At 44.4% G+C, this 15,856-nt stretch overlaps 1 protein-coding gene across 1 annotated transcript in view; it reads left to right on the forward strand.

Annotated features, from left to right (window-relative positions):
• The window catches only part of LOC124805396 (myrosinase 1-like), a 110,068-nt gene that overhangs the window by 56,246 nt on the left and 37,966 nt on the right, over window positions 1-15,856 (forward strand). The window contains exon 6 of the mRNA XM_047265958.1: window positions 2,018-2,112. Within this exon, the coding sequence (XP_047121914.1) occupies window positions 2,018-2,112 (95 nt within the window). The remainder of the gene's footprint in view (window positions 1-2,017; window positions 2,113-15,856) is intronic.

The following is a 15,856-nucleotide window of genomic DNA, read 5'->3' on the forward strand; positions in this document are numbered from 1 at the left end:
CTCCCGCAATATTAGCGGTGGTTACCCACGGAAAACATTGCCTTAATAACAGTATACACCTCTACCATATGCAAGTTACATTACTAGTGGAAACCAGTCATGTTTTTAATTCACATGTCTGTTTTGTGCTCTATTGTGACGTGACAATTTAAATGTGAACAAGCCCCATCTATGTGTTCATGATGATTGTTCAGATTCAATTCGCTATTCCCCAGTCGTATCACCATTGCAGTTTGACAATTTGTTTATTACATAACATGTAAAATATGTTTTCTTTTGCGATACTAAACTGATATATGTAATTGATGTTCATTCAGATAATTTATAGGCATTCTGGGAAGCTATGTGGATCCACATGCGTTCCGTTTTAGCCCAGTCAGCAAACGGACATCAACAACAAGTAGTTCTTCCTTTCATACTTATACATATTTTGTTGATGAGACTGATATTAAAATGCAGCCACAGTGTGTCCCAGTCTTATTTATTCATGGCAGTCCGTTCTGCCTGCCGATGCGCTGCTTTCTAGTTACAGTTTCCTCTGCAAGATAGTTTAAACCTAATCTTTCCTCTGACCACGTTTGAGATAGGTACGAACCACAGATAATGTACAACTTATTGCAACATGGGCCTTACAAGACGCCTTACCATGTATCCAAACACCCAGGAATACGGATTCTTCAGACGCGCTAGCCATATCCCAGTACTATGTAATCAAAATATCAGTAATAGTTTAATTGCGTATTTGATATTTAAAAAAATCTTAATGTGATTTAACATCAGTTCATTTTCTACAAGCCATGAACTGTACTGTTTGTTACATTGCCCGTGTTGCACTCAACATCCTCCACTACCAAGCTAGTGTCATCAACAAACAGAAATACATCATTATCCACATAACAAACAGAAATGTTCCTAGCACTGACATAGATCAACCTCCAACTTTACACTGTCCCATTCAGAACGCCACCTCATAACCATTGTCATTAATACAGAGAATGACTCCCTTCTTTCTGTTCTTAAAGTATGAGAGGTACGAATTGTAAGCTACTCCTCTTATTTCATAATGGCCCAATTTCTGCAGTAATATTTATGGTCAACATAATCAAACGCCTTTGTTAAATCAAAGATGATGAAGTATTCGCAACTATTTATTTCACCCGTCGAGTGCCTCGCACTGAAAATACAATATAGCGTTTTCACTTACTAAAGCACTTTTTGAACCAAACTGTACGTTTGACGGCAAATTATGTGAACGTAAATGTTCAATTCCTATACAGCCTTTTCAATAAATTTTGCAAATACCGATAGTATAGAAATAGGTCTAAATTGTCTATATTGCTCCTTTTAGCTGTTTTATAAATTAGTTTCTCCATTAAGTACTTTAATCGTTCGTCACTGTATCCCTGATAATCCTCAGTCTTTAGGGACTCCGTCTCCCCCTTGTCAGTATCACGGAGGTGTATCCCAGACAGCAATTTTGGAAAGCCATTTTGTAATACAGTTATAGGATTACCTTCAGAAACGAAGTTTTTATTTAATTTACATACTATGTTCCCAAAGTGATACTTAAATAATATAAATATATCTAACTAATAATAAAAACCTTTTTATTACACATTGGCTTCGTATCCTCGACCTTGTGCTGTTGGCAACATTCACGACTGACCACATCGTTTTAATTACACTTTGAAAATTAGCTATTCTATTTGCATACCAAAAATTTTTGTCTCCTTAATGACATTGTTAAGCAGCTTACGGCACTCTTTGTAATGGGCTACTGCCACTCGCTGTGACTATTTCTAACGTTTTGATATAATTCCTACTTTGTACACATATACTAATGTTTAATGTATTTTTGTTTCTGAGTTAACCGTGAGGACTTTTATGCCATACTGTTATTTTTCTTAGTTTCTCTTATGTGGTACTGTTGCTATGTTCCATTTCGATTTTATCAGTAGAGGTGAATTCCTTGATAACTTCAACAGCTAATTGATGACCACTGTTTTACGTGTTTCAGGGAAGGTGGGCATCACCATCAACGTAATGTGGTATGAGCCCGCCACGGACGCTCAAGCAGACGTCGACGCAGCTGAACGCAAGAATCAGTTTTACGTAAGTGTGGATTCCTACATTATCCGTCTTTCACTGCCATAATGCGCTCTTCTCTTACGACGGTCTTAACACACATTGGACTGTAGCTAGCCACAAACATTCATTGCTTCTACTGAATGTGCATACTTTTTTGGTTTTAGCAACACTCTGTATGATTTCTCATTTATCAAAAATCGTCGTACACCAATTACTCCATTTGAACACATAAGAACTGTAAAGTCAATTTATCATATGAAAATAAAAAGACAATGGTACATCAAGGTGAGATCATAATTGCTTGGTTTCCGAGTCATATTTTTGACCTCGAGCAAACGACAGATGGAAATTATTTACCAACCCCAACGAATCACCTTCAGACCGTTAAAAACAGTGTACTGGAATGCATGACTAACGGCTGTGGGTGTATGTCCTCTAAACAACTGCTGCACCAGACCTATCGCAGCAGGACAAGTCGTATCACCCTGCTACTGGTCTTCCCTGAGCTGCTGTATACTGACGTGAAAAAAAGTCATGGAATAGCAATATGCTGATATACAGATGGCTAGTATCGCGTACACAGGGCATATAAAGGCAGCACATTGGCGGAGATGTCATTCGTGCTCAGGAGACTCATATGAAAAGGTTTCCGAAGAGATTAAGGCTGCACGACGGGTATTAACAGACTTTGAACGCGGAATACCAGTTGGAGCTAGACGCATTGCACATTATATTCCGGAACTTGCTGGGGAATTCAATATTCCAAAATCCACAGTGTCAAGACTGTGCCGAGAATACCAAATGTCGGGCATTACCTCTCACCACGGACAACACAGTGGCCGACATCCTTCACTTAACGATCGAGAGCAGCGGCGTATGCGTAGAGTGCTAACAGACAAGCAACACTGCGCGAAATAACCGCGGAAATCAATGTGGGACGTACGACAATTGTAGCCGTTAGGACAGTGCGGCGAAATTTGGCGTTAGTGGGCTATGGCAGCAGCCGACCGACGCGAGTGTCTTTCCTAAGAGCACGACATCGCCGAAAGCGCTTCTTCTGGGTTCGTGATCACATCGGTTGGATCCTAGACAACTGGAAAACCGTGGCCTGGTCAGTCCCGATTTCAGGTGGTAAGAGCTGATGGTGGGATTCGAGTGCGCGCAGATCCCACGATGACAAGGACCTAGGATGTCAACAAGGCACTGTGCAAGCAGGAGGTGGCTCCAGAATGGTGCAGCCTCTGTTCACGTGGAATGGACCGTGTTCTCTGGTGAAACTGAACCAATCACTGACTGGAAGTGTTTATGTTCAGCTAGTTGGAGACCATTAGCAGCCATTCATGGAGTTCATATCCCGAATGATATCATGTCATAGGGCCACAATTGTTCGTCATTCGTTGGAAGAACAAAACCAAGTGGTTCAAATCGCTGTGAGCACTATGGGACTTAACATGCGAGGTCATCAGTCGCCTAGACTTAGAACTACTTAAATCTAACTAACCTAAGGACATCACACACATCCATGACCGAGGCAGGATTCGAACCTGCGACCGTAGCAGCAGCGTGGTTCTTGACTGAAGCCCCCTAGAACTGCTCGGCCACAGCGGCCGACTGTTTGAAGAACAATCTGGACCATTGGAGCGAATGATTTGGGCCCACAGATCGTCTGACATGAATCCTGTCGAACATTTACGGGACAAAGTCGCGGGGTTAGTTCGTGCACAAAACCCTGTGCAAAAACAGTTTCGCAATTATGCACACCTATAAAGACAGCACGGCTCAATATTTCCGCAGGGGACTTGTTGCGTCCACGACACGTCGACTTTCTAAACTATTCCGGGCAGAAGAAGGGCCGACCCGCATTTAGGAGGTGTCACAGACCTTTGTCAACTCAGTTATAAAGCCGTGCTTGCGACTTGAGCTGGTGTTTCGATCTATTACGTGTCACCAGAACTCACTGCGGGTGGTGTGTATCGCTTAAGAGCCTCGAGAGTGAGTTTTAGGAAACACACTCCTGTCCTCTGATAATTTTCTGCAAGGCTTCAATGACTTTTATATAATAAAAAATATATAAAATATATATAATATAAATATAAAATATATATAAAATAAAAAATATAATAATATATATAAATAAAAAATAAAAAAGTCTTTTATGCCGTTCACGGTGTAGAAAATTATTCATACTGCAACAGATGTCCCGGTCGACACCTGGCCCCCTACGAAATTTTAAATAGACTGAGAAATTGTCTGCTACTCATGTCACAAACAAGGTAATAGTGAGAGAAACATGGCAATGAAATGGATAAGGTTTTCCGATGGAGTGTAACGAGTGTGGTTTACTAGTGCGGGTACAAAATATTAAACAGGCCACACTAGGTTATGTATTGGCACACTACCGTTAGTCTTTTATGTAGCTAATCCATACATGTTATACAATTGGAAGTACGTTTACCCTAAACCACTGGATCGATTTCAACCAAACTTGCTAAAACGTCATTTACCGCTTGTAAAGAACCACTGTAGGGATAAGAACCACCTACCTCCAAAGGGGAGGAGTGGCGATGAAGAAGTGTACCAAATAGCCAAATGGTTCAAATGGCTCTGAGCACTATGGGACTGAACATCTGAGATCATCAGTCCCCTAGAACTTAGAACTACTTAAACCTAACTAACCTAAGGACATCACACATATCCATGCCCGAGGCAGGATTCGAACCTGCGACCGTAGCAGCCGTGCGGTTCCGGACTGCAGCGCCTAGAACCGCGTGGCCACCACGGTCGGCCCAAATAGCCAGATTATGTTAATCCATTATTTAAGAATGAGATAACTTTGTGATCAGCAACCAACTTGAAATACAATTTCAAGCCTTTACGAGGTTTATTCTCGCTCACGCCCCTACGAAATGATGAAACGAAAAAAGTTTATATGTTAATACATTTTCGTTGTTCATGCAGTAAAACTGCCACATCAGGCATGAACTTTCAGGGCATTACTTCTTTACTAATAACTGTAATCGCAACACGTTTAGCAGACAGCATTTACATATACTAGAGAATGTATCTCGAAATTTTGTTTAGCGACACATAGATCAGGACACATGACGTCGTAAACATTCAGTTCCTTGAAAACGAAACTGCAGGGTGAAATTCGCTGGAGATAAAGGTCAAATATGTGTAGACATATGTGCGAAATACGTTAGGTCTATGTGACGTGTATGTATGCGGACAAAGCTGCGAGTAAAAAGCTCCTCCTAATATCCTGTATCGATTTCAAAGAAACGCTGTACACGTACTACTTACAATCTGGAAAGAAATACTGTGGGGGTAAGCACAAGCAAACTTCTATTAGGTGGGGATGATAACCTGGAGGGAGAAGGTGGAGGAAGAGATGGACAGAGAGGGGGAAAAGAGAAGATGTACAGGGAGAGCGGCAGGAGGTGATGGACAGAGAGAGTGGAGGGAGGCTAGTTGGGGTTAGACTAATAGATTTAGAAGAAGTGGATACCCGGCCTACGCTTGGCATTCAGCGAAATCTACAATGATGAGCCAACATATCATGACCACTGCCCACCGCGAGGTTGTATGCTGCTTGCTGGCGCTGGGGGCACATGGCGAGGTAAGAGAAGTATACGAGCGGAGCGAATGGGAAAACATTATAGCGAAGACAAGTGGCGCAAATGCGGAAATCCGTCGACTTAAGCAATATCGATGCCCGTGTCCAGATATGCCGTCATCCAGACTGCTCGAGACATGCAGCGCGCCACGGACGGTGGGAGAAAGTATTACATTATGGGGGACGTTCACCTGGTTTTGCATGGGACCTGCGGTAGTAACTGAGGGCACCGTGGTAGCCGTGGTCTACGTGAACATTATTGTGAATCCAGTAATTAAAACTTCCGGGCTAAGAGACCGTGGTCCAATAGTAGAAATACTTCTCCCTGACGTTTCGTTGCCATCTGCGGGCAACATCATCTGAGGTGAGTCTACGACTCGTAGACTCACCTCAGATGATGTTGCCCGCAGCTGGCAACGAAACGTCAGGGAGAAGTATTTCTACTATTGGACCACGGCCTCTTAGCCCGGAAGTTTTAATTACTGAAGGCGCCGGCCGTGAAAGCCTACACACTATGATTATTGTGAAGCACTTGCAAACCCTTACCCTAAACACCCCCAACTGCGGTGGCATGTTCCAGCAGGGAAACTGTGCTTATCACAAGGCGAAAATGGTACTACAGTTGATTGAGGAGCATGCTAGTGAACTCACGTTGATATCCTGGTCATCAAACTCGGTTTATCTGAGTCCGATGAAACCCAACTCGGACGCTATCGTGCCCACAAACCAACCGCCCGTAAGTTACGGCAAGTGTGTGACCTTCTCGTTGGCATCCGGTGCCACAAACCTCTGCAAACCTAGCAAGTACTTGTCGAATCCATGACACGCAGGTTCAGTGTCGAATTGCGTTCCAGAAATGGACGAACACGCTTTTAAGTAGGTGATTATAATGTTTTCGCTCATCTACAGATATAAAGAAATTGTAATTGGCCGATGTCTATGCGTAGGGGGTATTTAAGAAAACGTAATATGAGGGCTCTTTTTAATAGCAGTAGAAGCCAAAACAATTATTTTTAGAATTTTTGTTTGTTGTCTGTCTGTACGTATGCTAGTACGCGCATCACGTTTGCATGATCTTGGATGCGGTTTTCGCGTTTGCGTTGTTGGAGGTCTAACTTCAATTCTGACGCATCTTTAATCTTGATACACTGCCTAGTAGCAGAATTATCTATATATACAGAGGGCTTCCTTTAACTGTGTCAGCAAGGGAAATTCTGAATCTTCAGGAGATACAGAGAAACTCTCTTGGGAACCTTTAGGTTCACTTTTGTGAAAACAATTTTTTCATAATTAAAATTTTGGTCAAGCGAGAGTTGTCCATGTAATGAGTAAAATTGACAAAAAATTTTTATGTATATCGACTCAGTTTCGTGTAAGAATCCTGTCATTGTATTGGAAGGAAAAGATCGGAACAGCTGAAGTTTTATAAAACCAAACCAAATGAACCAGAATAGAAATGATAGAATCCGTAAAAAGTAGTATTTTGGAACGTTTTATCGTAATAATAATAATAATAATTATAATAATGTTCCATTTTTAACCAGACTTAACGTCTGAGAAAGTAAAGAAATAATAATGTTAACAGTTTAATCAGGTTATAGAAAGACATTCTGGAACTGATTCTTGAATCTGTGTAACTATTATCGTTTATAAGTACATTTCCTCAGAGAGTTTCATCGGGTGTTATCGGTATAAGTGAAGTGACACAATTATTGTGATTTCGTATTAGCGTCTTCGTTCCTTTAGCTTATTACATTCTTGAATTAATTCTTCAGCGGGTATACCTGTTACCAGTGATAAGATTTTCGATTACTAATAATGCCTTCCCGAAACGATCTTGACCTTTCTTCTGTAAGCCGGCCGATGTGGCCGAGCGGTTCTAGGCGCTTCAGTCCGGAACTGCGCTGCTGCTGCGGTTGCAGGTTCGAATCCTGCCTCGGGCATGGATGTCTTCAAACATGGTTCAAATGGCTCTGAGCACTATGGAACTTAACATCTGAGGTCATCAGTCCCCTAGAACTTAAAACTACTTAAACATAACTAAGAACAGCACACACATCCACGCCCGAGGCAGGATTCGAACCTGCGGCCGTAGCGGTCCCGCGGATCCAGACTGTAGCGCCTAGAACCGCTCGGCCACACCGGCCGGCCATGTATGTGTGTGATGTCTTTAGGTTAGTTAGGTTTAAGTGGTTGTAAGTCTAGGGGACTGATGACCTCACATGTTAAGTCCCATAGTGCTCAGAGCCATTTGAACCATTTTTTCTTCTGTATCTGCTCAAGCCAAACGAGCACAATTGCAAAGATTAACAGAAAGTGAACCGGAGTGTGAAGAGCGTTTAGCACTGCAGCGTGCTAGCACTGCTTCGTCCCGATCTCAAGAGACTTCGTGTGAACACGAATCACGTTTGAATCCTGACACACACCGTAACGCTGTGTCGCGGTCTCTAGAGAGAACGTCGTCACGCTGCAGCCCGAAGAGCAGAACCTCACGAAGAAGGTGAGATTCGGTTATCCTTTGATCGTAGGCGTAACGAGACTTCCCGATCGGTAGATACGAATTCTGAACGAGAAATGCGTTTGGCCGATGACTGCACCCGTCACGAAATCTCATTTTCTCTAGAAACGCACCATGAAAGAGAAGCACGTTTATCCGCTTATGGTAGCCGTAATGAAATTTCGCGTCTGTTGGAGACAGATAAGTAGCATGAGCTTCGTTTGTTGCTCGGAGCCGCTACCCTGATAGAGACGGGGCAACCGTCCATCACCTGGAACATGACAGCGGTCCTTTAAAGGAAGTGCGGCAAACACAATCCAATGAGACCCGAATGACGTAGTTAGAGGCAGACCGGGTGCGACATGCCGTTTTTAGGCTGTCAGTCAGTAGTGATGACGAGCCGACAGTATGCAATACTGAGGACCTACAGTGGCTAGAAAAAGAAAAAAAATGGATCTGACTACGATTCCGTAATAAAATATGTCGATTATTCTCTACTTGACTCACTGCACGAAATATGCTCGCATTACGGTGCTTTGAATTGTCACGAAGAACTCAAGGGAATGTGTGGTTCATCTAGCAACGTTCTCCTAAGAAACACTACAAGACCCACTAGGGCCATGAAAGATTTATTGAATGCAGAACATCCGCTGTCGAAACACTTTTTGGAGAATTTAGGGGCCTACAAGAGCGCTTTCCAAATGACTTCTTTTCGTGCGAATCGGATCACTCAAAAAAATTGTTCAAATCGCTCTGAGCACAATGGGACTTAACATCTGAGGTCATCAGTCGCCTAGAACTTCGAACTACTTAAACGTAACTAACCTAAGGACATCATGCACATCAATGCCCGAGGGAGGATTCGAACCTGCGACCATAGCGGTGTCACGTGGGATTTGCCGAGCGGTCTCGGGCGCTGCAGTCATGGACTGTGAGGCTGGTCCCAGCGGAGGTCGAGTCCTCCCTCGGGCATGGGTGTGTGTGTTTGTCCTTAGGATAATTTAGGTTAAGTAGTGTGTAAGCTTAGGGACTGATGACCTTAGCAGTTAAGTCCCGTAAGATTTGACACACATTTGAACGTTTTTGAAGACTCGAACCTCAGACGGGTGGAGCCGCGAGGGCCGCGACAAGGCGCCCGAGACCGCGCGGCTGTAACATTTGATTGGATCTTTGTTGCCAACAGATAATCCAAGGTTTTTACAAATTTATTTTGTAGCTAATTAACAAGACCAGGCAAATGTTAGGCAACAAAGTATTCCTAATTTAAATTCAGGTTTGATAACAAGTCTGCAAAATATGCTACACAGTGTGAACCCGTATGTCGACAGCTTTAAAGTCGCACTTCGATCAGTTCCAAATGACTAGCGCAATAGTTACAAGTTTGTAGTTACAGCTGAAAAATACCAAGAAAATCTCACTCGGGTCGCAATAATGCACCAATTACAAATTAACTGGCTGTCGTGTTAGTCGAGCAGGAATGTGATTGGAGAGACGTTAATTAAGTACTCATGATGATCCTCTTCAGAGAAACACATCGTGCTTATGATCCGTTACAGTATCCTTCAGTGTTTTCCCGAGGTGAAGACAGCTATAATTTTGCTGTGTGTAATGTTGATCCTCCCACGGGTTCTCCTAATTTTAACAGAAACCTTGTGCAACGAAGTTCTACAGTTTTTGAATCCAGCTAAGTAAGAACCGACGTACCTACTTACACCGATTTCGAGGCCTTTTTAACCAATTTTTAGTAGACGTATATGCAAAAACTGGAACTGAACGGTCAGTGCTCATCGGCGCTGATCAGAGAAAATGACGTGCGGAAAATTGCATCGACCTTAGAGACACTTTATAGCAAGATTCTGATGCTGAAAACTTCGATAAGGTGGTGATTCTCTCATCCACATTTACTGGTGCTCCCAGGAATATGGCAGAGCGTACTCAGGATGCGTTAGAAAATACGGCGCCAGATATTTATTTATTACTAGACGAACTATCCAAAGTGGCCCGAAATAGAGAACGAATTAACTTGCCGGCCACGCATCCTACGACAGGCACAACTTGATTTCTCGAGTATTTCATTTGAAACAAAATCGTCTGATAGACCTGCTTACAAGCGAAAAGTTATCTGGAGCAGTACGGTGGCTATATGCATTCGATAGAATGACAGAAGCATGCTTTGCCTTATTCGCACAACCTTTTGTTGTTCGAAGAGAAGATTAGGTCCAATGACATTGATCGAGTTATTAGCGCCGAAATACCAAATCCTGACACAGACCCCATCTGCACAGCACTGTCGAAACCAATATGATACATGGTCCATGTGGCTCATTAAATACCAGTTCAACTAGCCAGAGAGAAGACCGTTGCCGGAAGAAGTTTCCGAACAAATTTGTTAGCGAAACTGTTTCTGGTGAACATGTTGCTACTGGGAACATGTGTCCAGTGTATCGTGGACGGGCACCTGAAATTGGCGGCTTCACAGCTGAAGTTAATACGCGCGGTGAAAGTACGAGTATTGCAGTAGACAGTCTGTTGGTAGCACAATACTCACCAGTACGTGCATTTGAAGCTCACCTGAATGTCGAATACTGCACTGGCATAGAATCGAGCAAATACATTTGCAAACACGTGAAATGAGGGAAGCCACCAGGTGACGTTTGGCTTTCAGAGCGTTGAGCGTGACTAAGTGACCAAAGATCAGTCAGGTCGCTATAATGGTACCACGCAAGCAGTCTGGCGTTTGCCTTTTCACGAACGACACCCTACCGTTATGCACTCACATGTTCGTTTAGAAAACAGTCAACGATTTCATTTCACTGCAGGAACGTTTAGAAAATCCTCACCGTGCCATACTTTTAGCTTATTTCAATCTCTCTCAGGAGGATAGTTTTGCTCGAGCTCTTATGTACGAGGGCAGTTCAATAAGTAATGCAACACATTTTTTTTCTGAAACAGGGGTTGTTTTATTCAGCATTGAAATACACTAGGTTATTCCCCAATCTTTTAGCTACACAACACTATTTTTCAACGTAATCTCCATTCAATGCTACGGCCTTACGCCACCTTGAAATGAGGGCCTGTATGCCTGCACGGTACCATTCCACTGGTCGATGTCGGAGCCAACGTCGTACTGCATCAATAACTTCTTCATCATCCGCGTAGTGCCTCCCACGGATTGCGTCCTTCATTGGGCCAAACATATGGAAATTCGACGGTGCGAGATCGGGGCTGTAGGGTGCATGAGGAACAACAGTCCACTGAAGTTTTGTGAGCTCCTCTCGGGTGCGAAGACGTGTGAGGTCTTGCGTTGTCATGAAGAAGGAGAAGTTCGTTCAGATTTTTGTGCCTACGAACACGCTGAAGTCGTTTCTTCAATTTCTGAAGAGTAGCACAATACACTTCAGAGTTGATCGTTTGACCATGGGGAAGGACATCGAACAGAATAACCCCTTCAGCGTCCCAGAAGACTGTAACCATGACTTTACTGGCTGAGGGTATGGCTTTAAACTTTTTCTTGGTAGGGGAGTGGGTGTGGCGCCACTCCATTGATTGCCGTTTTGTTTCAGGTTCGAAGTGATGAACCCATGTTTCATCGCCTGTAACAATCTTTGACAAGAAATTGTCACCCTCAGCCACATGACGAGCAAGCAATTCCGCACAGATGGTTCTCCTTTGCTCTTTATGGTGTTCGGTTAGACAACGAGGGACCCAGCGGGAACAAACCTTTGAATATCCCAACTGGTGAACAATTGTGACATCACTACCAACAGAGATGTCAAGTTGAGCACTGAGTTGTTTGATGGTGATCCGTCGATCATCTCGAACGAGTGTGTTCGCACGCTCCGCCATTGCAGGAGTCACTGCTGTGCACGGCCGGCCCGCACGCGGGAGATCAGACAGTCTTGCTTGACCTTGCGGCGATGATGACACACGCTTTTCCCAACGACTCACCGTGCTTTTGTCCACTGCCAGATCACCGTAGACATTCTGCAAGCGCCTATGAATATCTGAGATGCCCTGGTTTTCCTCCAAAAGAAACTCGATCACTGCCCGTTGTTTGCAACACACATCCGTTACAGACGCCATTTTAACAGCTCTGTACAGCGCTGCCACCTGTCGGAAGTCAATGAAACTATACGAGGCGAAGCGGGAATGTTTGAAAATATTCCACAAGAAATTTCCGGTTTTTTCAACCAAAATTGGCCGAGAAAAAAAAGTGTTGCATTACTTATTGAACTGCCCTCGTACAACAATTGCCCTCCTACTATATTTATGACAAACAATGAGGGTTTTTTTTTGTGGCGGTGTTCGTAGCGACAAACAATTCGCTGTAGAAACGGCTTACGAAGTCACCGCCACACTTTTAATAGCGGGCCGACCGGTCCGCTGGAACAGTGAACAGAAAGATGAAAACCCAAACACTCTGATTAAATAAAAGTCGGTACTTATCTTTATTAAAGAAGATACAGAAACACAGTAGTGACTCCGTGCCTACAGAATCTGTCTAGTTCGAGTCGGAGCGGCTAGGTCAGCGTCGGCTGACGACAAACAACAACTCTGCTGCGATGAACACACAACTTACTAGCAAGTACACAATTCGGTGGCGAGTATACAACTGAGCGGCGAATACAGAACTGTCCTAGCGCTCGCACTCCAGCGCTTCAGAAGCCAGAAGCCAGCGGTGGCGCGCGCAGACTTGCGGCGATTTGCTGTCTCGCTGGCGCTGCTTATGCGGACGGCGTCCGGACTTTGATGCTGCCAACCTTTTGGCAGCGGGCTCGGGTAGCATTACTGGCTAGGATATAACAGTTTTCAGTAGACGCTGACGCGGTCAGTCAATGGAAGGATTTTCCAGGCGTTTATCAGGACCCCACATTAGGTAGTGTGTGCACTGTCCATCCAAGTAACGGTGAATGCTGTTTTACTTGTGCCTTTTATTACACACTGTTCGCAGAGCCAGGTGTCTCGCATTTCGGAGAACTGAAAATGGCGTTGAACATTCAACATTTCACGCAGGTTGCAGTGCGCTGCGGCTGCTAGATCATGATCTAAATTAGATAGAAACGCTCGACGACGCCGTAATCGGTGGAAGTGCAAGTGGATCGCGTCATTTGTTATCAGTTATGATGATCTTCTGCGCACTTTCCCATCCTGTGCAGCTGAGAAAGAAGTATCAGCGACATCTATTACTTCTTTAGTGGGTAGGGGCGCTTATGGAGATAGCAGACTGTGATTAGAGTGTTATCAGTCGTTGCCTCTGCTCGCTTCGACATATTGTTATTTCCATTAGCGGCAATCCTGTAAGTCATTACGGTCTTCCCAAATCGCAGGAAAGCGCTGACATCTGTGAGACAATCGCGTATATGCTGCGGAGACAAATTATATTTCACTGCAATGGCTGAGATCGTGAATAATAACATTGGCAGCCTTTCCAGTGACCAAAAGTCAGTACAGGACAACGTATTACGGAGTGTTGCTCAAGAGCAGGCTGAAATCTTTTTCCTTGAGGTCCTTGGTGGTACAGGCAAAACAATTTTGATTCCATTAGCATTGGTTGAAATCAGAAGGCACGGGAAGGTAGAATTAACAGTTGCGGCCGGCCGGTGTGGCCGAGCGGTTGTAGGCGCTTCAGTCCGGAACCGCGCGACCGCTACGGTCACAGGTTCGAATCCCGCCTCGGGCATGGATGTGTGTGATGTCCTTAGGTTAGTTAGGTTTAAGGAGTTCTAAGTTCTAGGGGACTCATGACTTCAGATGTTAAGTCCCATAGTGCTCAGAGCCATTTTTTGAACAGTTGCGTCTTCTGGGATTGCTGCTATCTTACCCACGGCGGGAAAACTGCCCACACTGTCTTCAAGAGCCGGCCGGTGTGGACGAGCGGTTCTAGGCGCTTTAGTCTGGAACCGCGCGACCGTTACGGTCACAGGTTCGAATCCCGCCTCGGGCATGGATGTGTGTGATGTCCTTAGGTTAGTTAGGTTTAAGTAGTTCCAAGTTCTAGGGGACTGATGACCTCAGCTGTTAAGTTCCATAGTGCTCAGAGCCATTTTTTGTCTACAAGATATCTCTGGATTTAGACATAAATGAAACCCCAGTACGCGCAGTATCGCGAAAGAGCAACAAGGCGAAGATCCTATCAGAGTGTTGCCTAAGCGTTTGCGACGAGTGCACCAAGGCACACAAAAAAGGCGTGAAAGCAGTCAGTCCCAATCTGCAAGAATCCGCTGAAACGATCACATTTACGGAAGGCGTCGCTGCTTTCCGTCAGACTTCACCTGTTGTAGCTCTGGGTACTAGAGACATGCGCTCACCTTATCTGCTCTAGTTCCTAGGGTTATAACAGGAGAAGTCTGACGGATATCACACAAAATAAAACAGCGACGCCTCTCGTAATGCGATCGTTTCAGTGGATGTCTTGTAGAGTATACCGGCGAGGATATATTGCCCGAATCGAATGGGTCTGTGACTCTGCCACAGTGCCTTTGTCTAGTTATTGCTTCGATGGAGGAACATATTCGTTTCGTTGATGAAGATATATCCGAAATAACATATAATGCTGCTGCTATGAAACTGATGGGAACGAAGTGGTGTATCGTTTCATAAATACAGTTCTGCACCAGATCTATGCTACCATTTATCCGGTAGAGCTTCTTAACTCCCTTCCCTGCACCAGGACTCACCGCGCATAATACGCTTCTGAAAGTATTTATTCCGACTACGCTGCTCCTGAACTTTTCTGTAGACCGTAGTCGCTAGGTCTCGTCGCTACTGCTGAGGAGGCCTAGGTGCCACTGTTGTTACGGAAGGCCGAGCTTGTGAGTTCGTGAAACGTCTTCTGGTCCAGTACACCGCTAAGATAATTTTTCCCGGCCTCTGTCCGCAGCTCCTGGTCTAGTGGCTAGCGTTGCTGCCTCTGGATCACGGGGTCCCGGGTTCGATTCCCGGCCAGGTTGGGGATTTTCTCTGTCCGGGGACTGGGTGTTAGTGTTGTCCTCGTCATTACATCATCATCATTCGTGACCGTGGCTAGACCGGATTGAGAAAAAATTGGACTGTGTAAAAATTGGGACTTTGTACGGGCGCTGATGACCGCGCAGTTGAGCGCTTCACAATCGAAACATCATGATCCATGCCAATATTACACGGCTATGTCCCAGACTCAGTAACAGGATAGGTGAACGAAGGCTCTACAACGCTCCAACAAATTAGTAACAAAGTAGCACAAATGATATAAAAAGATTTACTTATCTGTTAGACTTGTCGAATAATTAAGTCTGGAGCAGTGCATGTAATGTAACACAAAAAAGGCCTTCAGTGTGTAAGGGATCCGTGATCCCACAAGCATAGATGCTAGTATCCGACGCCCAGGTCGATAGCAAACAGGAGTTGATTGTCGAGCGCTGCAGGAGGCAGTGAGACGAGTGTCGAGTGCGGAGTAGTACCGGAGAATGTCGAGCGACCGGTGGTGCCGGAGAGACAGGCAAGAATGGTGGTCGTGTGAGTTGTGAACGGCAAAATTCACCGGAGTATGACGAGTGAAATTAAAATACAAGGTGAAAGGATATCAATGATACGATTCGCTGATGACATTGCTATCCTGAGTGAAAGTGAAGAAGAATTAAATGATCTGCTGAACGGAATGAACAGTCTAATGAGTA

This window comes from Schistocerca piceifrons, chromosome 7 (genome assembly GCF_021461385.2).
Source record: "Schistocerca piceifrons isolate TAMUIC-IGC-003096 chromosome 7, iqSchPice1.1, whole genome shotgun sequence".
Taxonomy (NCBI): domain Eukaryota; kingdom Metazoa; phylum Arthropoda; class Insecta; order Orthoptera; family Acrididae; genus Schistocerca; species Schistocerca piceifrons.